The sequence below is a fragment of the Cynocephalus volans genome, chromosome 10, assembly GCF_027409185.1.
Source record: "Cynocephalus volans isolate mCynVol1 chromosome 10, mCynVol1.pri, whole genome shotgun sequence".
Lineage (NCBI taxonomy): Eukaryota > Metazoa > Chordata > Mammalia > Dermoptera > Cynocephalidae > Cynocephalus > Cynocephalus volans.
In genome coordinates this window covers 25,695,641-25,721,129 of record NC_084469.1, presented here as the reverse complement: position 1 = coordinate 25,721,129, position 25,489 = coordinate 25,695,641, and the positions used below count along the sequence as shown (strand labels likewise).

General features: G+C 46.8%; 3 protein-coding genes across 7 annotated transcripts; 1 reads left to right on the top strand and 2 right to left on the bottom strand.

Moving 5' to 3' along the window:
- Positions 1–374: 374 nt before the first annotated feature.
- On the bottom strand, positions 375–10,917 carry TNFAIP1 (TNF alpha induced protein 1). Of its 3 annotated transcripts, none has more exons than XM_063109338.1 (7): positions 10,776–10,917; positions 6,525–6,843; positions 5,818–5,987; positions 5,338–5,427; positions 5,211–5,263; positions 4,239–4,434; positions 375–3,075 (listed from the first exon to the last, which is right to left on the bottom strand). In XM_063109338.1, exons 2-7 carry the CDS (start codon positions 6,727–6,729, stop codon positions 2,839–2,841), a joined length of 951 nt encoding a protein of 316 aa, XP_062965408.1. In that variant the 5' UTR covers positions 6,730–6,843; positions 10,776–10,917; the 3' UTR covers positions 375–2,838. The 3 variants fall into 3 exon arrangements, with proteins under 3 accessions (XP_062965408.1, XP_062965410.1, XP_062965409.1); XM_063109340.1 differs by having other exon boundaries at positions 4,287–4,434; XM_063109339.1 differs by lacking the exon at positions 10,776–10,917 and adding an exon at positions 10,639–10,763.
- Positions 10,918–11,162: 245 nt separating this feature from the next.
- On the top strand, positions 11,163–17,557 carry IFT20 (intraflagellar transport 20). Of its 3 annotated transcripts, XM_063110681.1 has the most exons (6): positions 13,693–13,720; positions 14,157–14,338; positions 14,633–14,761; positions 15,906–15,991; positions 16,510–16,613; positions 17,060–17,557. In XM_063110681.1, the coding sequence occupies exons 2-6, from the start codon at positions 14,212–14,214 to the stop codon at positions 17,139–17,141; spliced, it is 528 nt and encodes a 175-aa protein (XP_062966751.1). In that variant the 5' UTR covers positions 13,693–13,720; positions 14,157–14,211; the 3' UTR covers positions 17,142–17,557. The 3 variants fall into 3 exon arrangements, with proteins under 3 accessions (XP_062966753.1, XP_062966751.1, XP_062966752.1); XM_063110683.1 differs by lacking the exons at positions 13,693–13,720; positions 14,157–14,338 and adding an exon at positions 11,163–11,282; XM_063110682.1 differs by lacking the exon at positions 13,693–13,720 and having other exon boundaries at positions 14,131–14,338.
- Positions 17,099–25,327, bottom strand: TMEM97 (transmembrane protein 97). The gene is made up of 3 exons (XM_063110680.1): positions 25,128–25,327; positions 19,887–20,031; positions 17,099–18,988 (listed from the first exon to the last, which is right to left on the bottom strand). Exons 1-3 carry the CDS (start codon positions 25,293–25,295, stop codon positions 18,729–18,731), a joined length of 573 nt encoding a protein of 190 aa, XP_062966750.1. The 5' UTR covers positions 25,296–25,327; the 3' UTR covers positions 17,099–18,728.
- Positions 25,328–25,489: the final 162 nt, after the last annotated feature.

Here is a 25,489-nt window from a genome sequence, read left to right as displayed (position 1 = left end):
AATGCAGGAATTCAGCTGAGGAGCCGCTTTAGGTATAGACAGTGACTAAACCTGAGCTTCTTTCAGATCGCCAACAGCCAGAAATGAATTGTGCTGCATTTTGCCCCAGTTCTTTGGGTTCTTTCTTGCCCATCACTGCAATGATTGTTAGAAGTCATTTTTTTCTTGAATTAATATTAAATCTCAGTTTCAGCCCTTGTTAGTGTTGTCCTTAATCCTCCACCAGGGGGAGCTTGGGTTGCAGGGCAACTGAGTACAGCAAGTCTTATGACTTAGCCAGAACAGAGGTCAGGTGGAGAGCAGAAATACAAGAACTAAACCCACAGCAGAGAGTTGGCTGAGCTCTGCTCACTGTAAACACGGCTCTGCACCAATGCAGTGTAACACGATTTTATTAGAAATTAGTGTTTACTTCCATCACTTATACCGAGCAACAAAGTATTACAGTTAATGTGATAAAGGAAAAATTCTCATGCCAGGACCTGGGCTATCCTACAGGCAGACCTTGGCCACGTGTCAAATTCAGTAAAACCCAGTACTGGTCTGTGTTAACAGCAGGCTTCCAGTTTTCTCAGGAACTGACAGGAAGTTTTGAGTTTCACCCAAACTTTTTTGTTTGCTTCCCCCTGGGCTGCTTGGAGTTGAAAAATTCATACAGCTGATAGCTGCTTTTTGAATGAGACTGGGAAACTTTTAAAGAAAGTTCCCCAAGCCTTTAAGCCACAAAGTCTGATTAAAGCAGCTAAGATCACTTCAGTAAGTTCAGTGTTAGTATTTTCCTTAAGACCGAGGTGATACTTTCTAAGATAAATGTCTAGTCCCAGACTACTGTGCTTTCTCAGGAAGAAATAGACACCACCAAGACAGCTGAGGATCTGAATGTCAAAGCAGTAAGTAAAGGATAAAGGGGACTTGGGATCAAAGGACAAGCATGAAAATACCTCAGAATTTGGGCACTAAAGGGCTTCATGAGGGCAGCTGAGAAAATAGGCAAGTGGTCTTAGGCTGAAGCATTCCAGTCTCTGTGGGAAAGCCACAAAGCCAAAGCCTGAATTTGGCCAAAGAAATGGATTTCTCTTGCCTTGTTACTCCAGTGAGGGCTAGAAGAACTAGTAGCTGATCACCAAGGTACCTGACCTAAGAGTCTTAGAGCTATTTATACATTCAAGGCTGTGACTAACGTAAAATGCCCGATTAAAGTCACATTTCCCCTGCCCCCTCATGTCATTTCAGGTCCTTGAGTCTAACCCTGGGCCTGGCATTTGCCCACAGGCTCTATGGGTCAGCAGTGAGCAGCCACTTAGCTACCCTAAGAGTAGTCAAGAGGGATGAACTTGATAACTATGGTCCTTCCTAAGAGAGTGGGTGCTGTGCCTGGCTATGCCGCTTTGTTAGGCTGGCAGAACAGCCCTTTCCCTGACAGCATTCCTTTGGAAAAGAATTCACATAAGCTGCCTCCCAAGAGCCAAGCCAAACCAAACCAAAGGGAATGAAAGCCAAACCCCTAGAGAGGAACTCACACCCTGACTGGTGCTTGGCACCTCCATGGCCAGGTTACCCAACAAGAAGGAATGAAGGCCTTCAGTGGGCTTAGGTTGCTCCCATCATCCTGTGTTCAGAGACTCATCACTGGGCAGAACCACCATCCCCAGCCAGGACACAAACCAATAGCGTGGATTGGGGCGGGGGGGGCGGAGAGCAGATGTATGGGCAGGCACATGCCCACCTCTACACGGACTGCTGGGACCACAGGGCTGAGTTGGCTGTCCTCAGCTCATGGGCACGTAAGCCAGCAGTAGGCGGTGCCCCTGGGTTCCAAGCTTCCTGCTGCCGTTTTTGGCATGAAGTAGCTCCTGGCCCCTGTGCCAGCTCTTTGGCTTTATAGTATGTGAGGACAGTATACCTTGGAGCTGAGGGCACTCAAGGACAAAAGAAAAAGAGCAATCATGTTTGGACCCTTGGAGTCAGTTATGTGGGGGCAAAATGTCTTTTCTCACGGGGACACGATTAGGACCATGGGACCCAACTTATATATCCTTCCTTCCTTGGTGGTCTTCGGGCTGGCTGTTTGGCCAGGCTGGCAAAGCCAGAGGCTGGTGGGCATTTCTTATTGCTTCCTTTTTATCAGACTGTTCTACAGGGAAGAGGGGATTAGGACCAGAAAAAGATGTGGGTCAGGGCAGAATATAAATCCCCTGAATGGTACAAAGTGCTTTAAAGAAACAGATTCCCAAGGGCATTGAGCAGGGCCAAGGGTTCTGACATCCTGGAGGGGTAACAAATGCCCAGTCCCCTCATTGTTAGACTTAAACTATTCATTTCCTAGATTATTTTTTAAAAAACCAAACCCATCAAGCCTGTACTTAAACACCTTAGGTAAAAAGAAGCCTCATCTTCTGTTTAAAAACTGGGCCTCCACAGCACCAGAAGCCACCTTTCCCCTAGAATGAACTCATTCCCCATGGGCTTCACCTGAGGCCTAAGGGGTAGTAGCTCTTCAGCAGAGGAAAGGGGCACTCAGCAAAGGGCCTAGGGGAATGTTCTTGGCAGGAGGTGGGCAGGTCACTCCATTCACCATAGAGCAGAAGCAGCTCCCTGTTGGGCAGCGAGAGGCTGAGCAAAGAGGACAGAACTCAGTCATCTGGAAGTGCTCAGGAGACAAGGCAAAGGAATGCGGTCTCCCCTCTGCTCAGGCCCCCTGACCTCCCAGGCAGAGCCTGTCATGCCTCTGGGGGTGTAGCAGAGACCCAGCCAGCAGCAGCGTGGAGTGGCCAATGCGGTGGGGTTCCACAGGAGGGGAGACAGGGCTTCCTGTGCTCTGACTCCCTGAGGGTCTTGTCAGTCGCGATGGGCAGATTGGTGGCCGAGCTGCCGGTCATCATAAGTGCTATAGCGTTTGACGTGGATGCGACGGACACGGTCCCGCAGTTCAAAGGTTTCCTCGTCTTCACTGGGGGAAGCCTGGCTATGGCTTCGGCTTGTGGCCTCCAATAAGGAGTTGTCAGGGACTCGGGGGGTTTCATAGAGTAGCACATTGAGTGTCTCCTCATAGATTCGGGCCTCTGGAAATTCCACCTGGTGTGAGGGGGACGAGAAGGCCTAGTGAGGTATGAACTCTGAGAGGGGAGCAGCACATCAGGGTTTTTGCCCTGTGCTGGCTCTACAAGGCTTCCTAACTTTCTCACAAGACAGGGTGCTGTCTCGTTAGGGAGGGCAGGTATGAGGGGACGTCCTCTACAGATGAAAGGATAGAGAAGCCCAACAGCCTCTCCATGCCCACCCCAATCCAAGACTGATGGACCAGTATGCACAGACGCCGGGCTGTGGCTTTGCGGTCAGGCTAGGTACAATCATCACAGCTCCACCACTCACTACTGTAGGGCCTTACACTTAACCTTTCTGGGCTGCGGTTTCCATATGTGTAAAATGATGGTTAATATTTACCTTGGAGTGTTGCTGCCAATATCACATGAAAGATGTAAACTGCTTAGTAGAGAGTAAACAGTAAACAACCAAACAAATACATCAATAAAAAGCAGCTGCTCTGGAGAGCAGACTTACTGCTTGCCTGACCCAGTGTGCCCTACTCTCGTGATCAGTCTGGAGGAGAGAGAGGAGGGACAGCAACCAGGGTGCCTGGATCCTAGCCTAGCTTGCTGTGTCACATGGAGCTTCTGCTCTCTCATCTGTCAGATGGGGAGAATGGTTCTAGTCCTGCCTGTCTCACAGGTGTGGTATGAGGGGTCAAGAGTTTCTGAAAAACACTTAGGAAGGTGACAGGTGCTGCCGCCGCTGCCACTTCCACAGTCTAACCAGCCCCCAAACCCTTACTCCACTGATATGGTCAGGAGCCACCACACTAACTGCCCCTGTCCCTTCCACCCCCCAAAATTGCAGGAGAGAGCAGGGCCACCTCCAGTAAGCTGTCCCTCTGTGACCCTCAGCAGAGCACCCAGCTGGAGGCACTTCAGTAGCTTAGTGCTACATGAGCCCAGCCACGCTGAACCCTTCACACCACCTGACTCTTTCCCCGGATGAACTGCCCTTCCTTCCACTCCAGCAGAGCTCTGTCCTTATCCAGCGCCATCACAGCATGTTTGGGAAGGAGAACCAAGCGCATGCCCCTTTTGCTCCTTGTGGTGAAAGGCTGTCAGGGCTGCGCTGGTTGTGGCCTGATCACTCCCCACCACAGCTAGCGAGTGTCCTGCTCCCACCCACACAGAGGGAGGCCCCCACACCTTGGTCTGCTTCTTCTCTGTGGCATATACAATGGAGGTGCAGCACACCTCTGCCAGCTTGCGACCCTGGCCGTAGAAGGACCAGCAGCAGATCTCGTCACCAATGACGTCCTTGATGAAGAGCACACGGCCGTTGAAGCGCAGGGAGAGCTTGTCAAACAGCTCGATGTTCTTCAGCAAGTGGTCGTCAGAGTTGCTGAAAAACCCATGAGGTCAGGGCATGAGGTTCCAGCACAAGGGAGGGTGCAAGGGCCGGCTGGGCCCTCCCTCCACCCCCATGTCATGTTGAAATGAAGACAAGATGCCAGGGGGACAGGAAGAGCAAGAGTCATGGGGCATCCTCTGGGTTTGGGGGCCTGTGAGGACAAGGAATTGGGTTGGTTTTAAGTGAAAGCATAGAGAACTGAGGGAGGAGGATTCCTCTCCTTACGCCCAGAGGGAGGGAGGCACGCTGCTGTTTCAGCAGGAGGCGTTCCTTCCCTTGCTGTAGGGTGATGCTGGCAACATGCCTGGCCACAGGAAGTCATGGGGAAGGGGTTTGGGACTCTGAGCCTGTAGCCACCTGTGTATACCTAACTGTGGCCTGTCCAGGACACTGGGGGGAGGGGGGGCAAAGGGAAGTCAGCCTAGTGTGGTGTACAAAGGCTGGCTTAGGAGGGCTCCTGGCTCACTGGCTTCCTAACACCCCTCCTCCCCTGGTGAGATAATGCCTGTGAAAACACCTGGCACCTGATCTGACATGACACATGTCAAGGGTGCATTTCATGTTTGACTGTCTGTATCCCGGCCAGGGCCCTGCGCCAGGTTCCAAATGCCTCTGCTCTGATTTCCCTCTACTCTCTCTTCTTCTCTCCTTGGAACAACTGGTTCTGAGACCCCGACCCACGCCACCCATGCCAGGAGTGCAGGTGGTTTCCCTTGGGTCTGCCACCCAGTGTCCACTCCGCAGGCGCCCAGAGATGCCCGCCCTACCTGGTGTAGGAGTACTTGTTGTTGCTCCGATTGTACAGCAGCTTCACCACGGGCTGTGAGGGAGGAGAGAGTGAGGGCCAGGCGGGGCCTGGCCTTCCCAGCCCACAGCCCTCAGGGGCCCCGGTACCTTGGTAGAGGATTCGATGAGCCTCTCCTCCTCCTTCAGGGATGTGATAATGGGGATGTTGCACACAGGCTGGTAGGAGTCCTTCTTGTCCTGGGCGACACACAGAGCAGAGAACCTTCTTTGGGATCTTCTGCTTGCCAGGCTTAGCCAGGCACCCCTGGAGCCCCTCTGCCCACCCCCTGCTTAGTGAGAAGACATCAGACAGAGATCACGAGGCCCCTGGCAACAGAAACTGCCAGCTGGCAAGCAGATCCCTATTGCCAGGAAACCTAAACTCCAGATATCCAGGCATATATAAACTAGAAACAGGGCCTATTCAACTGCTGAATACCTGGAATACCTGGCTGCCAGGCTGTGTGGCCCAGCCAGCATCTCGCTCTATCTAACTAGGTTTGGGCTCATCAACCACCCCCCACAGCTTGCCAGGAAGGGGCAACTCCCAACCTCATATACCCCCTGCCTCCCAGCTCTGCCCTGTACCTGAAGGGCAGTCTGGCACATGTTCACCAGCCCCTGAATGAGGTAATATTTTGCTTCAGCCATCAACTCCTTGATTTCCTGCCGGTTTTGAGGGAGGGTGATGGTGTCATCCCGGAGGTAATTCAAAATGGTGCCGAAGTGCTTTCCACATCGGTCTATGAGGATCCAACCTAGGATTCAGATGGGCCCCACAGGATTATTGTTTTCCTCCAAGTACTTCAGAAGCAGGCAAAGCCACCTGACGAGCTGGGTGGCAGGTAGCAAGGATAGGAGGTCCATGAGCATAGAGCCCAAGACAAAACACAACAGAAGAGGGAATGGAAGTTCTAGCTCTCAGGTACACAGCTTCTCTTCACCCCTCCTCCCCGAAACCAAGGACTGGCAGCTACCAGGAGAGATACTGGCCCTCCAGGCTCTGCGGAGGCCACAAAGGTCTAAGCTCAAGAGCACTCAGGCCCACCCCTGGCAACACAGAAACCACCAGTCTTCTGCCCACCGCCTAGTTTCTACGGCGATGTTTCTTATGAAAATCTAGTCCTATTTGAATATTAAAAAAGTATGGATCTTCTCCCTGGAAAATGCACAAGCATACAATATTCTATGTACAATTTAAAAGAATCGTTAAGCTCTACTAAGGACTCCAGGTGAAGAGGAAATGTGAATTCTCCTTCCCTCACCACCCTGCCCAAGGAGCCCTGATGCCTTACCTTCTTTGTCAGTCAGCACCTCCATGCGTCCGCTGAACATGGCCTTGAGCATGGTGTCATGCCGGGTGAGTGCCCGCACGGTGGTATAGTACAGGGAGCCACCCACGTTGAGCTGGACGTACTTGTTGCCCAGCCCTCCTCCCTTGAAGCCACTTAGCTTAGGCTTGGCCCCAGATGCTGGGCACAGACAGGTATCCCCCGACATCTCCCGCTGCAGGTAGATCACCACACGGCAGGAGGTAGGCTTGGAAGGCTCCGCCGTGGTGTAAGGGGTTATGAGTGAGTGGCCAGCCGAGGCCAGAGCCTCATAGTTTCAGTGCTGTGAGCAGGAGACAGGAAAGAAGATGGAAGTCAGCAGAACAGAGCCCTCAAACCAGGGGAGGCAATAGTAGAAACTCCAACCACAGTCACTGTCTCCTTGATAAAGCCCAAGCACTCCCTGGCAGAGGCTAAGTCCCTAGGCAACAGAAAGAAAGACTTTCCTGCTGTTTTGTGTTGTACCAGGAACCAGGTCTCGGAGAACAGTCTCTCAGAGCCCAGTTGTGGTCACCTCACCAGCCACCCTGAGACTCAGCTCAGCTCAGAGCGGTAATGAAGACGAGGAAACCAAACCCTTGGAACTAGTCAGAGAGAACCTAAGGGACAGAATGGACAGAGCAGAGGTCCTCACCCTGGGGATCTACCAGTTATTTTCTTCTCAAGGTTCCCAGGATCCCAGACTGTTAGCCAAATATACTGGGAATCCAGCCAGCCTACGAGTTTCCCAGGAGCCACAGGGACAGTATATACTTTCTTTCTAAAGATTCCAGACTCAGGAGCAGCCTGCACCAGGGCTCACTGTAGTACCAGTGGGAGTCTGGCTTCAGGAAAAAAAGTAAAAATAGCTTCAGGAGAGAATGCAGTGAGCCCGGCTGGAAGGAGATAGTCAGTGTTCTTGGCAGATGCTACCTGGCTCTAACTGGGGTTTCCTGATCTTCCCCTTTCTTGGCACCAGCCTTGCCTGGCCCAGGTGCCTGAAATTTTCACCATTTTCAGTGTAGAGCAACTGCAGGATGTCTATTTTCACTTCCTGAGAGGGAAGCCCAGTCCTATCTCCTCTTCCCTCCCAACAAAAATGAGGAGAAAGGACAAGAAAAGATGAGATGGTAAATTTAAAAGCAAGGAAGTGATTTGGGTATTAAAACCCTGACAGGAGTTCATAGGAGGGAGGAGTGAGGAAAGCAAAGCCAAGTCACCCCTCGAAATTTCAATTCTAGATTATGTTGGTTTTTTTTGGTGGCTGGCCAGTAGTGGGATCCAAACCCCTGACCTTGGTGTTAGAACATTGTCCTCTAATAGGAAACTAAAGCATGGAGAGGTTAAGTAAAATGCCCAAGGTTAAACATCTAGTAACCGATGGACCTAGAATTTGAAAACAGGCCATCTGGTCCAGGCATCCATGATTTTAACCACTACACTATACTGCTTCTTATATGAACTACTTGAAAACGTCGTTGTTAAAAATAAACCAAAAAATTCAGCCTTCTTATTTATTGATCATGAAAAAACAAACAAGGAGGCAAAACCCTAGCTTCTCCTTAAGGCTGACACACCCAAAGCTCATAAAAACAGCAAAAACAAAAAAACCCTCACAGAATTACAAACACCTGGCTTATGCTTAAGGACTGAAAGTGAACCAGATCACTTACAGAACTGAAAACGTCTAGCTGTTGTTTTTATTACTTAAAAGTAAACCGCTTTGTATGTTCATATTTTAATTTTGTTTTTATTTCCTTATTTCTTGTAAAATAATGAAAATAAAGTTTGTGGAAAAGAAATGTTCTTTTAAAAATAAAGTAAGCTACTTAGAATAAAAAAAAAAAAGAACATTGTCCTCTAACCTACTGAGCTAACCAGCCAGCCCCGTTTTTGGCTTTCTTTTTTTTTTTTTTTTTTAAAGATGACCGGTAAGGGGATCTTAACCCTTGACTTGGTGTGGTCAGCACCACGCTCACCCAGTGAGCGAACCGGCCATCCGTATATGGGATCCGAACCCGGGGCCTTGGTGTTATGAGCACCGCACTCTCCCAAGTGAGCCACGGGTCGGCCCCCGTTTTTAGCTTTCTAAAGAATCACTAAAGTTCATTCACTGAAGAAAAAACATAACAGCTGACATTCATCACACGCTGTGCCGGGCACTATTCTAGGCATTTAATACACATGAGCTTGATTAATTCATTCAGAAATAAGATTACTGAATGCCTACTGTGTTAAGTAGGAGGGAACGATGAAAAGATACTGTCATGAAGTTCAAGGAAGCATCATAATGTTAACCAGAATTAAAAAAAAAAAATAAATAAAAGACAGCATTTACTGTGCTGCTGCTGTGTGCCAGGAACTGAGAATACAAAAGAGAATACAGAATAGTCATGTCCCCATGGAGCTTACATTCTAGTGGAAGGAGACACACTGCAAACAAGGAAATAAATAAATAAGCAGACAATTCCAGAAGGTGCTAAATGCAATAAAGATAAAACAGTGATGAAGGAGTGGGTAGGGAGAGACACTAACTTAGATAGAGGGACAGGGAAAGCTTCTTTGGGAAGAAGACATTTCACCTGAGGTCTGAAAAGAGCATTCCAGACAGATGGAAAGTTCCTATTCGAAACAAGTTTTAGGAACAAAAATAAGATCAGGATAGCTAGTGCAGAGAAAGCAGGGGGAAGTTGGTTTGATGTAAAGCCAGGGAAGGCAGGTGCTAGATGATATTAAAGAGTTTAAACTTTACAGTAATTGCAATACAGTATAGGAATCGATTGGGGGGGTTCTAAGCAGGGGAGTAGTATGATCTGATTTATTTATATTTGAAAAGATAACAGTGGCTCCGATGTAGGGAGTGGGTTGTAAATATGCAAGAGAGGAAGTGGGAAGACCAGAGGAAGCAGTAGTCCAGGCAAGAGATGATTAAGGCTTGGACCACACTGGTAGCAATGAAGACAGAAAAAAAGTGGAATTACCTCATTTAATCCTCATAATATGTGGGAGTTTACAGTTGCTCATCATATCTTACAAGTGCAACCCAGAAGCAGGGCACTTGTTTTCTCAAGTTTACTGCTCCACTCTTGTTTTCTCAAGTTTACTGCTCCACTCCCCAAACAGTGCTTAGAACAAGGCCATAAACATTTTAAGTATTTGATATATGTCAGTTTTCTAGACTGAAACTGTCCCTGAAGAGATCTTTAGGTAGGTCCCTCGGAAGGGTAGGTCCAAGGAAGGCCAGAGTGGGTGCTGTGTGAAGTAGTGAATTCCTTTGGCGGTTTGTCTAAGGAGACTCTCATTTGTCTTAGGGATGAGTATGGGTGAACTGAGCCCTCAACGGGAGTCTACCCAATGACTAAGTAACACTAGAATGGTATGAGATCACCTTATCTTCCTCTGCCCACCCCAAAGAAATAAATCCACCCCTTAACAGGTTTTTAGCAAGTTCCCCGTGTATTTTGTGTCTAGCCCCAATTTTCCAGGATCAAAGAAAGCGCCCATACATGTTCTGTGAAGCAAAGGAACTCAAAGGCTAGGCTTGCCAAGAGAGGAAGACAAATACAGAGCTAATCTATTCCTTTCCTATAAAGCAATTGCTTTGAGCCCCTGGATGACGTCAGCTCAGATTCTGCCCAGACCAATGAGTTCCAGGAATCCTGTAGCAGGTGACGCCCCAGAAAGTAACTCCAGTGAGAATGAAGTTTCCATTGAAGCCACAGTTCTCTTCCTTCCGGACTTTGTGTGTGAATATTCGAGGATGCCTGGGGCTAGGGGCGGATCCATGTCTCACTCAGCGAAGCTAATGGGAACCCAAGCAGAACAAAGGGCAAATGACCGCGGGGGTGCAAGGAGGTGGGGTCCTAAAGGAAAAAGGACCCAGGAATCCGTCACACGCTGGGTGCGGCGAAGCGAAAGGTGATTTGGCTAGGGAGGGCGGATCAAGCAGAAATCCTAGGTGTAAAGCTTAGGCTTCATCCAAAGGGTCCCGGGGAAATTTGACGACACCCAGCCTCTCTTTTAGCCAGCGGAGGCTCATCCCCAGCCCGCCAGCCACCCTCCTCAGCACCCGGAAACCCAGACCGGTTCCGACACCCACACCCAGTGGAGGATTTGAGCTCTCTATCTCCCCTACGCCGTCCCGCGCCTTCTGCCCAGCACCGGGCGGGACTCTCTTTACTCCAGCCAGGGTCCGTCCATCCCTTCCCCTAGGGCATCGGCAGGCCGGGCTCTCACCGTCCCAGGGGCGCCTCTCCTCTCAGCTGGGTGGCGAGCTGACTCTGTGCAGCCCCTGGCCTGTGGCCGCCTGCCCGCCAGCAATCCCGAGCCGTGAGCTCACATCCTGCGCCTGCCGACTCCACCCGGAGCCGCCTCCCAACCCAGCCGGCCGCGGAGACGGAGACTACAAGGCCCGGCATGCACAGCACCCTATCAGGGGGTGGGGGCAGAGGCCCCTAAGAGGCTTCCGTGGCGACCGCGCAGGTACTTCCGGCAGCCTTTCCAGCGCAAAGACCTCTGGGCAGCCCTCCCTCCCCGAGGGCTCTGTTTCCCAGCTGGCTCTATGGGAAGGGCGGGGGCAAGTGCTTCCGGTGTCAGGGAGTGACGTCGTGGGTAAACAGGCGCTGTAACCGTGGCAGCGGCGGAGGCTAACCCGTCCAGGCCTAGTTGCTGCTGACCGGAGAGAGAAGCATCCTGCAGACTTGCTCTTTGGGCCGCAGCACACCGCCGCTACAGGGCCGGCAGGTAGGACGTGACTTTGGGCTTCGGAACAAGGCGGGCCCAGGGCGTGAGGAACGTGACAGGCCCGCGCCCTGAGGAAAGGCAGTCCCAGGCCGAAAGAAACGTGGGAATTCCGCCCGGCTCTTAGGGAGCGGTTTTACATCCTGCTTAGGCCTGGAGTTTGATGCATTGATGCTCGCGACGATGTTATGAAGAAGCTGCGTTCAGGGAGTTCACATAGTTAAGGACAGAGCCAGCTCTGCCGCCCAGGTCTTCCTTTCTGCCCGATGCGCCTTCCACACCCTATGGACGGAGCCGGCTCTTAGTACTTAGCATGGAACTGGGAGACCCAGGGCGCAGGGAGCGTGTCACCGTCCTCATCCTCAGGGAGCATTAGTGCCAGCGCTTGTGCCTAGTGTTCCTCAGGTGCTCGACAGGCGCGTGGTTGGGAGTTGGGAGAGAATCGGATAGTGGGCTACGAACCTTCTCCCTACGCCCCTTATGCCATCTTACCCATTCTCGTTAAGGTATTCCCTCCAATCATATGGTTGGCCCAAGCCCGATACCTGGGAATCACGCCTTACTCTGTCCTTAACTCTTCTCCAGCCACCACCTTCAATCCATCCGTTACTAAGTCCTGTCATTCTGTTTACAGAACATCTCATCATTTGTCTTCAGCTGCAGGCTGAATAGTTACTGCAGTAGCTTCCTGTTTCCACAGTCGTTCATTCCACAAACATTTACCGAGTGCCAGTTATGTGCAGGCACCATGCTAGGTGCTAGGGTTACAGTGGTGAATGAGGTAGGCATGGCCCGCCCTCTTGTTCCCTCCAATACATTTTCCAGGCTGAGGCAGAGTGATCTTTGCATATCTATGTCCCTCTGCTGAGAATCCACTGGCTGCTTATCAGTTTCATGACAACATCCAAGCTCATTACTGCAGCTTTCAAAGCCCTCCACGATCCAGCTCTAACCTACCTATCTGTTCCACTCATCCTCTTGCTCACTGTTTCAGTCACACTAGCCTTTCAGTTCTTGGAATGCATCAGATTTCTTACTGCCTCCGGATCTTCACATGTGCCTTCTTTCCTTTTGCCTGGAATGCCTCCCTTCCTCTTCCACTTGACAAACTTTTGGACATCCTTTAGGTCTCAGTTTGACACCCTCCTGCCCCCCATGAATTATATCCTCCTACTGTGTCTTCAAGTAGCACCATGTACTTGCTTTTCATCATACTGTTATTACAATCTGTGATTGTTTACTGTCTGTCCAGAGGCATTTACTTCATTGCTCTATCCTGAGAGCAAGGACTCAGTAGATGTTTCTGAACAGATGTATTCTCTCAGGGAAGGGAGTGGAAGTTGAAGCAGGAGTTAACTCCCTCTTGTTAGCTGAATCTTTCTGGAGCAGCTGGTCTGACTACTCACCACCTGGTAGCTCTTAACTAGTCAGACTATACGTATAAGAAGAATAAGCAGGAAGACCGATCTTTTTTAAAAGCCCAATTATAAGGAAGCTTTGGATGATTAAAATATTTCAAAAAGAAGATTCTAGCTCACTTATTTTAATGGATTCCAGTGAGGTCAATGGCCAGAGTCATACACAGACAGCCCATAGAGTTGCATTAGTTGGCCCACACAGGGTTGGATGTGGGTTTTTTTCCCTTACTTTAAATCTTGAATTAGATACCAACATTTAGGTATCAGATTTCTGGTCCTCTTGAAAATCAGTAGTTCTGGCAACAGTGGGATTTAATTCTATTTCAACCATTGCTCCTCCTGTGGCAAATGTGCTCTGGACCGTCACTCCCAGAATCACCCCATTCAGAACAGGACTTCTCTAAGGAAGCAGAAAGGGAAAACAGGTGAAGCTGGGAGAAGTGGGAGCAGAGGGAAGGGGGCTGGTACAGGGCCAGGTGATGGTAGCCTTTGGAACACATGGGTTTTGGGATTGGCATAGCAGCCAATGGCAAGACCTAAGTAGCATTGCCTACCTTTTTAAACAGGGCATGCACTCTGTTTTTCATTACTTGTGTTGTTCTTTTTGAGCCAGAAGGATGGTGAGGTTTCACTGTTTTCTTCCCAGAAGTGAGGCATCCTTTGGACCAGGAGTGCACGGTGGCCTGGGAAGGGTGAAGATATTTTTGCTGGTTCTCTGTTGCCTACAGAAAAAAATTCAAACTCCTCAGTTTGGCACACAGCATCTTCCCGACTGGGCTCCAGCCCACCTCTCCAGCCTCATTCTCTTTCCTTTCATCTTCTAGGCAGGGTAAGTCCTTTCAGTGATTTCATGCCTTTGTCCACTCTGTTTTCTCTGCTTACAATGCCTATCCTTGGCCTCTTTAGTTGATATGTTCTTGCTGATAACTTAATTTCTTTTTGTGTTTGCTGCTAGGAAGAGACTGACCCAACTCTGATTCCCAATTCAGGCAAGTGTACAGTATCCTGTAGCATCCATTTTGGGTAATATTATTTCTCTTGGCTTCTTTTATTTTTTTAAACCCTAATTTTTAATTCACTCAGATTTCTTCTTTTATTTGCTTTTTGTGTTGTTCAAGTATGTATATTTGAAAATCCTTTTTATAACATTTTGGGTACAAACGCAGGTACTTCAAAAAAAAAAGAAAAAGAATTAAGAGATAATATAAATCTTTCCATGAACTTTTTGAAGATGCTCGTAACTGGGGATATATAAAAATGATTATGGCTCACAACTTAGGTCAGATGTCACTCCTTCACCCTAAGTTAACTGTCCTATTCTCCTCCAGCTCTGTAGTGATATTTCTGTAAAAGCATGTAACACATTGTAATTGTTCAGTTTACGTGTCGGTCTTCCTCCAGCTAACCTATGTGCTCCTCCAGGGCGGGCACCATGTTGCATTCATCTTTGTACCCCCAGCATTTAGCAGTGTTGGCATGTAGTAGACACTCAGGAAATGTGCGTTGAATGAACGATGCCTGTGACAAGCAACCGGACTTTACTCTTTCCTGACCCTTGCTTCTATGACACACCTCTTCCTGCCACTGCCACTGTCACCCCTTCAGAGCAGACCTTCTCTAGGGAAGCTGGAAGGGAGACAGGTGAGGCCCAGAGAGGTGGAGGCCGAGGGAAGGGGGAGCCTTCGGAACATCTGGCGTTGGTGTCCAGGGGCAGGAGTGGGGCGAGGCTGGAAGGAGGCATGGCCTTGGTGGCTTAGAAGTGATTGGAGGGCTTGCTGGTTAGAATCCAGTGCTGATACCACCAAGGTCAAGAGTTCAGATTCTTGTACAGGCCAGCCGTTGAAAAAATTAAGTAAAATCCTGGCTCAGAGGACACAGTCCTTTAAAAAAAAAAAAAAAAAGAAGTAATTGGGGATTGGGCTGGTTTCTCTGCAGCTATGGCCAAGGACATCCTGGGTGAAGCAGGGCTGCACTTTGATGAGCTGAACAAGCTGAGGGTGTTGGACCCAGAGGTCACCCAGCAGACCATAGAGCTCAAGGAAGAGTGCAAGGACTTTGTGGACAGTGAGTATTATTTGGGGAGACATGATGCCACTCAGCTTTGAGCTGTTCCAACTGTACCCCACCCCACTCCCAACTGCAGCTCTTGGCTCTGCCAGAACGGAACTGCTGGCTCTCTGGAGGTTGAGCCTGGCCTACGTGAATTACCATGGGTCACCCACCTTGGCTGCCCGACCTCTTTTGCTGTTGTGTAGTCCCACAGAGCATCAGTCAAACCAAACATTGGGATGGTGGGTGGGGGAGGGTGTTTTTAGATATGCCATATTTGATTTTTTGCTCTCAGAAACCATAAACTTCATGGAGGCAGACCATGGCTTGGTGGTGGGAAACAGAACTAAGTTCTCATGATTTGATTTCTCGGGAGAAATAGTGTTCTCAGTGGCAGACTCTCCATTATTTGGAGTTAGAGGTGATAGCTGAAGTTTGTAGAAGCAGCTCAACAGACTTAATGAAGTCATCTTTTGGCTGGAGATCTCCAGGAAGCCTCTTGTTCCAGCAGTCAAGCAAGCCCAGTGCCAGTAGACACAGAGCCAGGTCTAGCTAGAGCAAGGCATTTCCGGGCCTTCTAGGGACTCCCTAGGTTGTGGAGAGAGCTTGACTGGTGAAAGGTAGCTGGGGTTCTGTTGCCAATCTGTGTGAATGCTGTCCCACCTCTCTGGGCCTTAGTTTCCCCTCAGTAAAATGGGCTTCTGTCACTACAAGGACACTTTAAAAATAGATTAGATACTTAAAAGCTGTGAGCTCTTAATTTGCTCTGGTTACAGGTGGGGAGCCCCCATTCCCACCATTAACTGAAGTCTAGTGTCCTACCTGCGGCTAGTCCAGCGGCAGTGCTCATGTGCTGAGGCGGTCCTTTCATGAACAGTGCTTTGTGCTGCTTGTTGTTCCTGGGGAAACAGGACTGGGGTGTATCCAGAGGATGGGCCTACCAGGGGGCTCAGTGGGGTCTCAAGGTCTAGGTATGTCCCCAGCCAGCCACTCTTCTCTATGTTTAGAACAAGGGTCGGAGACTTGGGCCAGCAGGCACCAAATTGTTTCAACAAATTAGAAGGGGCAGTTAGCTCTGCCCGCTCATTGCCTCAAGGGAATGCTGAGGGGGCGTGATGATGCTGAGGAAATAAAACATGTTTTATTTTTTCCCCAAAAGAAATTGGTCAGTTTCAGAAAATAGTTGGTGGTTTAATTGAACTTGTTGACCAACTTGCAAAAGAAGCAGAAAATGAAAAGATGAAGGTAAGATCAGCACATCTTCTGTCTACATCTTGGGGATGGGGGGTGGAGGAAGGCCTTTTATTTAATTAAAACAGAATTCTAATAACAATTTCTGGTCTAAGGAGCCTACTGAACTTACATACCAGTACTGTCATTATTTCCTTTCATCTTTACATCAACGGAGATGGGTGGTTGTATCCTCATTTCATAAAGGAAGAAATGAAGGCTTGCAATTGTATAGATGACTTGGCAAAGGGCATAAGGCCAAATAGCACGACCAAATGGGCTACTGAGTACCCACGTGCCTGGCTCTGGGAATATTCCTAGGTCTGCCTCAGAGCTGCAGTCCAGTTCTCATCAGGCACTCTGAGATCAGTAGGTTAATCCTCTTGACTTACCCCCAATGCTTTGGGGCTCGTTTCTTTTCCCCGCTGGGCACTGATATAGCTTCCAAATGGCATGTCCCCACTTTGAGGACTTAATGCTGTAGACAGTTTTAACAAAGCCATAACTTTGTTTGGCAATAATGTGTTTCCTAGGCCATCGGTGCTCGGAACTTGCTCAAATCTATAGCAAAGCAGAGAGAAGCCCAACAGCAGCAACTCCAAGCACTAATAGCAGAAAAGAAAATGCAGCTAGAAAGGTAAGAAGTCATGAGGTAAAGCAAGTTCTTTACTCAACTGAAATTCCTTCTCGAATGATCACATCTTGTCCCTATTCTTCCTCAGTTTTCCCAGGAATAGCATCTAACTTGTCATCCTGAGTGAAGATTTTAAAAATAAAATATTTGTTAGTAAGGAAGTAGAAAATTTGTTAATATCAACCAACCTCTGGTGGTTGGAGCAAGAAAGTTCAGGTAGCAAGGGTCCACAAAGTTGGCTTGTTCTCTGAAAGCAGGCTTTCTTAGGGCTGGAGACTTCTCATGGCAGCCCTGGGTAGGGTGCCTCTTATTATCTTTCGTATTCCTCTTTCTTCGTTCTAAACACACCATTTCTTGGAATCATTTAAACCTCTACATTCTTCTCTAGAAGTGTCTGTGGTTTATTTCACCCTTTTTCAGGGCTTCTAATTAATAATTTTGTTTTTCAGGTATCGGGTTGAATATGAAGCTTTGTGTAAAGTAGAAGCAGAACAAAATGAATTTATTGACCAATTTATTTTTCAGAAATGAACTGAAAATTTCATTTTTATAGCAGGAAGGGAAAAAAAAAAAAACCCACCTCCAAACCAAAACCCTCTGTACCATTCCAGTGACCTGACTTAACAATCTAAGTATGTCATGTGAGATGGCGTGGAAGGCACACAGCCCTCTGAAGGCAATACTGCAAGTCTGGGGGAGCTTGTTTTAAATGTTGGTGGCCACAGTGCAGTTTCTTACCTCTTGCGTTCTTAGTCTGAACTAAGCATCTGTAAACTTTTTTTTTTTTTTTTTTTTTTTTTGTAAATTCACAAACTTTTGGAAAGAAAAGCAATGAATTACTGTTTTCAAATGGCTGGATCTACCTTTTTTGCCTGGTGTCTGTGAAGTATGTTTAACACTGGATTCTCTAGCTCCTAATCCACAAAACAAACCAGGCAAGTGTCAGCAGCTACCTTTTATTTGGACCAGATGCACATGAGTCAGACAGTACCACTAATAATCAGATCAATACAAGATGTAAGCAAAATGGGCAAAAACAGAACTGACTAGACCTGTTGTCTACCATCTTATTTTTCTTTTTTAGGGTTGGCCTTGAGTAGACTTAGACAAAGCTAACGGAACACCAAGCACTAAAGTGAAGAAACCCTATATGTACACACTGGGCATGTCATACCTGGCTGTCCCCCATCCCCTCTACTGAGAACAAGATAGGAGTGAATAAACTATTAGGAAGGATGAAGGTATTCATTAGGCAGCACACTCCCAAATAAGGCTTGACATGCCAGACTTTGAGAGTAAAGGGACCTGTGTCAGCTGGTTTCTAAAAACATGGAAAACTAAGATTTGGAAACAGGAAGATGAACAAAGTGACTTTTAAAAAATCTCTTCTCCTGGAAGATGTGTTTAAGACAGAAACAAAATGCCTTCTAGTTTAACCCATTTCTGACTGAAAGTCATGCTAGGGCTGAACCTTAAGGAAAACTAAACTTAAACCTCTTTTGTATATTTTCTTTTTCTAGGTATAGAGGTGGAGGCAAGAAAACACGATATAGTTTTTAATGAATATTTAAAGGGCATAATTTCAAATTTTAAAATGGCCCCAAACATCCCTCTATTCATTTTGCTGATTGGTGACATGCTATAGAATCATGAGCCATGGGTTTAGTCATGTGTATATATGAGGGTACTTCAAAAAGTTCATGGAAAGATTTATATTATCTTTTAATTCAATTTTTCCACAGACTTTCTGAAGGACCTTTGTATACTGTGGGTCAGATGACTCAAACATGTCAAGCAGGCCATGTTCTTGGAAGTTTATCTAGTTTCTGGTCTGGTTCTGCTTTCGCAATCCTGAAATGGAACTTAGGCCCATACTGAGGTATTTGGCACCACTTCCCTCTAACCTAGACCACACCTCTCTGCTGGTCGGTCTGTTCATCCCAGTGCCCCTGGAAGTTAAGGGTCATGTGGCTCCTGCCATTATCTTGCTCTTGTGTGTTGCTGCTGGTGTGTTTCAAATACTACTGAGAACATGGGTTCTGAGCAGTTTTCTTTGTATTGGGTCCAATAGGCAACTGCCCTGTAGGTATCTCTCCCCACTGCCAGTGGTTGTTTCCCTCATTTTTTCTTTCTTTTCTCCTCATTCTTGTAGTAGGGGCTCCGCAACATGAAAAGGAGTAGTATGAGAGGGATGATTAAGTAGGGCGCATAGACAGATATAAGAGTCAGTCGTTCATGGAAGGTCTCAGGTCTTTGTCCTTTGAGAACACTGGCTTTGGAGAAATCCTCAAGTAGAAATGTGGAGAGAATTGGAATTAAAGTTGTCATGGTATGAACTGAGTAGATGATGGCAGGGATACGGATCCACCTGCAGCTTCCTGAAGTAGAAGAGAAAACAAGATGAGGTCTGTTCACGACTCCAAGGATGTCCATGACATTCTCCACCCTGTATCTGTTTGCCTGCTCCCTTCAGTCAAATCATTCTACCCCCTTCTCCAAGTGGAAACTCAGAACAAATGGAAAACTAATGTGTTATACTGCCCAACATGCAAACTTATGACAGCTGGGACCCCAGCTCACTGTCAAAGAACCAAGGGTGGAGGTGGGAATATAATTCAGAAAAACTAGGGCAATAAAACTACCATTACCAGTTAAACTTGTTTGGTCTAAAATGCAAGGGGAGAGGGAATCCCTGCCCCACAGAATCTGTTTCTTAAGTAATTATATATATGTGACAGGATCAAGAGATGGGTTTAGTGACTCCAGGGAACTCCAGTGGGAAATAAGCTTTTTCAGCTGTACAAGCTTAGTTACCAAGCACACAGGTATGGCCACCTTCTTTATAAAAACATTAATTATATGAGAACACCATAAGAATTTTTAAATAAGAAGTTAAGCCATTTAGGAATTAGCTTGATGCTACTGCTTATAGGTCAGTATGTTACTATCCAAAGCAGGAATATAAAAGCCAACCATAAAAGAAGTTAATTCTGTGGGGGAAAAAAGCAAAAGGAAATAAATTCATCCTTTAAGTGGACTCAGGTTTCATGTACACGAGAGAGATTTCCAGAAAACTGAGGCAGCCATGCAACCCAGCTGACCACAGACATTAGCCTGAGCCACACTAGTGTCTTTACAAGATCTGTCCTGGCTATTTCCACCAGATCCTATGGTGCCCTCACACAAACTACAGGGATCACTTTCTACTCCCTTGGAGATATTTTCCCATAAGATTTCTGGACCCTGATTTCTGAGCAAAAATGGGATCTTACCAACCTTTGAAGAAGGCGTACATTGCAACGGGAAAGAAAGGCAGCTGAAACACAAGCTCGCAAAACAGGAAGGACTTAAACCATGCTGGGGGATCCTGTAGCAGGGGGTCTTTGAATTCCTTAGCATACCACTTCAGCAGGTTTCTAAACTGAAAAAAGATAATGATCATGATGAATTACAGCCACCTGGCTTGGACAGGCTCAGCAGCTCCAACTCATTTGAAGAGTCTCTCATTAACCAGCCCCCTTGGCAGCAGATGGCACATAACCAGCTGGCTTTTGTTATACAACCTAGGTAGTCATTTGATAAAAATTCACTAGCTCTAAAACTCAAATGTTACCTTCTCTGTGAAGTTCTCCTCAACTCTTCCAGCCCCTTCTTTGTGGTACCCAACATTTGTTCATAACTTCATGATATATATCCAGGTGTGTTGTCCACTGTCAAGAGCACACAACATACCTTGCACTTAGGCTCTCCAGATGTTGCTGAATGGAACAAAGGAGACATTTTCGCAAACAATATCATTCTTTGTAAAGAAATGATAAATGTGAAAACAATCCTGACATTTTTCCTTTCACAGCAGCCAACAGTACACCAAACTCCAAAGGCCAGATTCTCTCAAATACTGAAATGGGGCTGGCCCGTGGCTCACTTGGGAGAGTGTGGTGCTGATAACACCAAGGCCACGGGTTCGGATCCCTATATAGGGATGGCTGGTTAGCTCACTTGGAGAACGTGATACTGACAACAACAAGTCAAGGATTAAGATCCCCTTACCAGTCATCTTTAAAAAAAAAAACTCCAAAATAAATTTCCTTCTTTTTGTGAGATTTGTGTGTGTGTGTGTGTGTGTGTGTGTGGAAGGGGAGGTAAATCTATCTACTGTGGAGATGTAATTTTAGACATTTTAACTCTAATATGGCAAATATGCTCATTATTCTTAACTCCTTTGATTCTAATTTTTTTTCTCTTAGGACAGCAGTAGGATATTTGTGGAAGAACAGACAGTGCTCCAAACTACAAATTATACAACTTCTAGGCTATGGCAAGGCTTGAGAGTTAGTGGTCTCAGTTCTAGCTTGGTCCCCACCCTCGTAATTACCCTGTCAGATAAAAAGCTGCAGACCCATGTTGACATGGCCACAGGCAGAAGAAAGAAGCAGTAGTTTCAGGTTGCCCAATTTGTGCTTTTACAGGAGCCCAAAGGGCCTACATGGACTACTGAAGGCCTGTTATATTTAACCTCCTGGAGGTGGCCTTGTCCTCACACACATGCCTTCAAAGCCAAATAAATGTCTTGTTATGATAAATAAGGGCAACTTCAAGGTAAGAATTTATCTTACAATGGAAAATCCAAGGATACTTTTCCTGTTAATTTTTAATCAAAAGATAAAGGTTCACTATTGTGAAATAGAGGCCTTATTGCTGCAAGCAAGCTTTGAGCAAATATCCAGAAACAAACGTTGTTAGCATAATATTTAATTTCAGAAAGGCTCGGCTAGATAACCAACTTATTGACCAAATGATCTCTAATTCTTTGCTTGAAATTTAAATTCATAACAATACCCTTTGCCTCCTAAGCACTTTTCAGGATACTAACATGGTTGAAAATACTCATAAAGGTGAAGTCACTGCCCCTCTCCAGGGCTCTATTTCCTTATCTGTAGAATGAGCAACTTGGACTAATTTTTTTTTAAGGTCCTTTTCTGCTTTTTAGATTTACTTTACTGGAGGAAACTATCTGCTATAAAAGATTTACTGCAGAATTTAAAAGGCATTCTGGTCCACTTTGTATACAATTGTCTATTCAATTTGTATACAATCTCTCAGATCCACCTGTTTCATAGACTGAGGCAGACTTGTACAGCAATGTAATTTCTAAGGGCTGTAGAATGAGATTAGAGAAATTTAAAAATCAGCCAGCTCTTGTAGTAATCAAATAGGACCCAACCACCTGATGACAGGAAGCGGTCTGGACTAAGGGTGGGTGGAAGAGAAGGCCCAGCCACCCCCAAGAAGAGTGCTGAGGCGTATGGGACCTGTGCACAGAAAGCCTGGCTCTGGGCGAGGCTCTTAATCTTGCTAAGCTTGTTTCCCCATCTATAAAGCAGGGTCAATAATATACCTACCTCACTGTCGGTAAGAAACAGTGAGTTAACACATGTACATTTACAATAACGGCTAACATGTAAGATTACTTAACTGAAGGTACCTGATGCATATTTAGAGATGTTCAAATTTAATCCTATTAACTGGCCATTAATTATTATTAGTTAAGACCACCGAGAAAGGCAATAAAACTGTTTCCATTTATACCTGACTCACATTTGACTCAACTCACCACTGTTATCCATTAAAGGATTCACCTGGCCTGCACACATGGATTTCTAAACCAGGGGTTGCTGCTGAAAACCTTGCACTACTTTAATTTAGAATGAGAAAACAGGCTGATTTCAGATCCCGATCCTCATCTGTTTTTCCTTATTTTAACAGAAGCAATGTTAACCAGTTCCAAATGATACTACAAAATGCTTCTCATCTTTTTTGTTTTTTTGGCAGCTGGCCCGTATGGGGATCCAAACTGTTGACCTTGGTATTATAACACCACACTCTAACCAGTTGAGTCAGCCCCCCTCCCATGTATTAATCCAAACTAAATTCTCTGTTTCATAATAAGAGTTTTTCCAAATGTTGATTTGGTTCAAACCAAGGAAAAATTGTAATTTGCAAATTTTAGCCCAACCACTATGTAATCTCCCACAGGCTTTTTAGTTCTAGGGAAAAATTCCTTCTATTTAGGGAGGAAAAACAACAGATGTTAAATTTTGGCACTTTTCAAAGTGAATCTGAGAATAACTCACAGTTTTAATATTATTATTTTCCCACTATAGAAACAACAAAACCATCATTCCCCACCCAAAGCAACAAGAATGAATAGAAACAGGTCTTTCAAGCTGGGATGTGCCCACCCCCATGGTAATTAATGCCTACAAACAGTTTCTGCCAGATCCTGCCTGCATTGGCTCTTAGCCTCTTTCAGTAAGTCAACATTAGAAAAAATAAAGCATGAACTGACCAGTTAACTCACTCAGGAAAGCATGGTACTGGTACCACCAAGGTCACGGGTTCAGATCCCCATACCAGGCAGTGACCGAAAAAATCACATAAAATTTTACCAAATCAAGTATATATGTTTAAGTGGAGTCTTTATGATGCTGGGCACATTTCAATCGTAGTCTGTGCATGGTGATCAAGAAGGACTTGTGGGAATGGCACATTGAGAAAGGATAGAAAACAGCTAAGTCTAGAAAGGCTACATGGAGTGACACGCTAATTACTAAGTATGAAAGGGACCCATAACATCTACGATTGTGCACAGGCAGACTACCTAAGTTTTCCTGGCCATACAGTTTTCAAAAACCACAAATGGCAATAGTAGGCTCTCCTTTCTTCAGGATAACTAATGGCTAGTACAGAGCTGTGATGACCTGTGTAGTGAGTATGTACTATCTGGCCCTATGTGGCAGGCTGAATAATGGCCCCCAAAGATAATCCACGGAGTCTGTGACTTTATTTAGCAAAAGGGACTTTGCAGATATGATTAAGTTAAGGATCTTGAGATGGGGAGATTTTCATAGGTTATCTGGTGGTCCCTAAATGTACTGCAAGTGTTCTTATAAAAGTGAGGCAGAGAAAGATTTGACAACAGAAGAGAAGACGGCAATGTGAAAACAGACTGTAGGGATGCAGCCGTAAGCCATGGAACACTGGAGACACCTGAAAGTTGAAGAGCAAGGAACAGACTCTCCCCTAGAACCCTAAGAAGGAACCAGCCCTTCCAGTACTTTGAATTTAGTTTTTTGGCTGCTGGATGATATAGGAATCCAAACTTTTGACCTTGGTGTTAAAACACTGCGTTCTAACCAACTGACAACCGGCTTTGACTTTAGCCCCTAAACATTCGTTTCAAAGTTCTGACCTCCAGAACTGTAGAATAAATTTGTTACAGCAGCAATAAGAAATTAATACACCCTGTGTTTGGCTTATCATTTAACCCAACTCTCTATTGACAGTTGAGGCTACAGAGGCCTGACTTGCCCAAGACACTCAGCCAGTTCTTGGAAAAACAAAGTCCCCTAACTGCAGTCCAATGCTCTTGCCACACACCACCTACGACTTTCCCATGGAAAAGGAGATCTGAGGTCTTCCCAGTTATGCTTGGTTAGAAGCATACAGAAAGGAGATTTATGGCAGTGGGGACACATTGTTGAGCAGTGGCTCTTAACCTTTTTGGAAAGGTGAGACTCCTGGAAAAGTTGATGGAAGCTATAGATTCTCCTCCCTGAAAACAGAAGGCACACGCAACACCACTGAGAGTTGGTGGACCTCAGGATAAAAAGTATTTTAGGAGAAACAGGCAAAATCAAATCTTTAGGCAGACAAGTTAGTGTTGCTCACAGTTCTACAGACAGGTTGGAGATGCATGGAACTGAGGACAGGAATTCCATATTAGGTTTACACGGTCCAAATAAAAATAAACCGGAAAACTAAAATTGTATCTCCGAAAGAAAAAAAAAAGCATTAAAGCAAAGTTTTAGGTAAAGAATGCTCTCCAACAACCAGGAAATGGAACTTTTCACCTTCTGCTCAGGTGATCATTCCTACTCGAATCCAATTAAAAGGGCCTACTTGAAAAGGTTTTATTAATTTCCTCCTGAGCTTTTGAAGTTGCTGAATGAAACGTGAAGAAGTGAATGCCCAAGCAACACCAACCAAGGTGCTAAAACTTTGGATGGTCTAATTCTACTCCAGTTTTTTCTTTGGGATTAGACGTATTTTAAAGCCCTTCCCAAAAACAAACTTTAAAACAAATCCAACACGTGATTTTACACGCTGGTTCATCCAGACTATGTCCCTCAAACACTTGCCTAGAAGTGGAATTGTGGGAGCCTTAAACATACCCAGGATTAGAAATAACTTTAAAGGGAAAGAAGCATCTGCCCCTTGCAGCCTGGGAGAAGGGTCTGGGATAAAGAAAAAGCCAGAGGAAGCCGTCGCGTTGAAGCCAGTTACGGAGGGAGCCGGAGGATAGGAAGGACAAGGGGGCAGAACTGGGGCCGTGGGTGGGCGAGGTGGGAGCGGAGGACGGGAGGGCCTGTGGGTCGCGAAGGAGCAACCGCAGGGCGCGGAGGGGCCTCCGGAGACGCGGCGAGCGGCGGGCGGGACCGACCGGGTGCCCCTCACCTCAACCGGGTAGAGTTCGGGCGGCAGCACCACCTGCAGGTCCATGAACAGGGTGATGGGGATGTGAGAGAGGAAGTAGAGGCCCAGCAGCCACTCCACGCAGCGCCTGGCCGCCATCGTCTGGCGTTTGGGCGGGCAGGAGGAGACGCCGCGCTCGCCGACACCCATAGTGCTGAAGAGAGGGGCCGAACCCGCGCGTCTTCCCGGGGCCCCGCGCCTGCGCAGCCGCTCCACCCCGCGAGGCCTCCGCCGGCGCGCCCATTGGCTGGCGGAGAATCAGCACGCAGGCCGGGGGGCGCGGGTCGCCCGCAAACCGTTTCCATTGGCCGCCAATGGAGGTCTTCCCAGTTATGCTTGGTTAG

What these genes read in the sequence shown, in the direction of transcription:
- TNFAIP1 (XM_063109338.1), bottom strand. Translation starts at nt 6,729, where the DNA reads ATGTCGGGGGATACCTGTCTGTGCCCAGCATCTGGGGCCAAGCCTAAG. An exon ending in GGTGCTGACTGACAAAGAAG is followed by an intron (nt 5,988 to 6,524) that starts GTAAGGCATCAG and finishes TCTGAATCCTAG; the next exon opens with GTTGGATCCTCATAGACCGA. An exon ending in TGTGCCAGACTGCCCTTCAG is followed by an intron (nt 5,428 to 5,817) that starts GTACAGGGCAGA and finishes TGTGTCGCCCAG; the next exon opens with GACAAGAAGGACTCCTACCA.
- IFT20 (XM_063110681.1), top strand. Translation starts at nt 14,212, where the DNA reads ATGCCTGTGACAAGCAACCGGACTTTACTCTTTCCTGACCCTTGCTTC. An exon ending in GGAAGCTGGAAGGGAGACAG is followed by an intron (nt 14,339 to 14,632) that starts GTGAGGCCCAGA and finishes GTTTCTCTGCAG; the next exon opens with CTATGGCCAAGGACATCCTG. An exon ending in GTGCAAGGACTTTGTGGACA is followed by an intron (nt 14,762 to 15,905) that starts GTGAGTATTATT and finishes TTTCCCCAAAAG; the next exon opens with AAATTGGTCAGTTTCAGAAA.
- TMEM97 (XM_063110680.1), bottom strand. Translation starts at nt 25,295, where the DNA reads ATGGGTGTCGGCGAGCGCGGCGTCTCCTCCTGCCCGCCCAAACGCCAG. An exon ending in CCGAACTCTACCCGGTTGAG is followed by an intron (nt 20,032 to 25,127) that starts GTGAGGGGCACC and finishes ATCTTTTTTCAG; the next exon opens with TTTAGAAACCTGCTGAAGTG. An exon ending in AATGTACGCCTTCTTCAAAG is followed by an intron (nt 18,989 to 19,886) that starts GTTGGTAAGATC and finishes CTTCTACTTCAG; the next exon opens with GAAGCTGCAGGTGGATCCGT.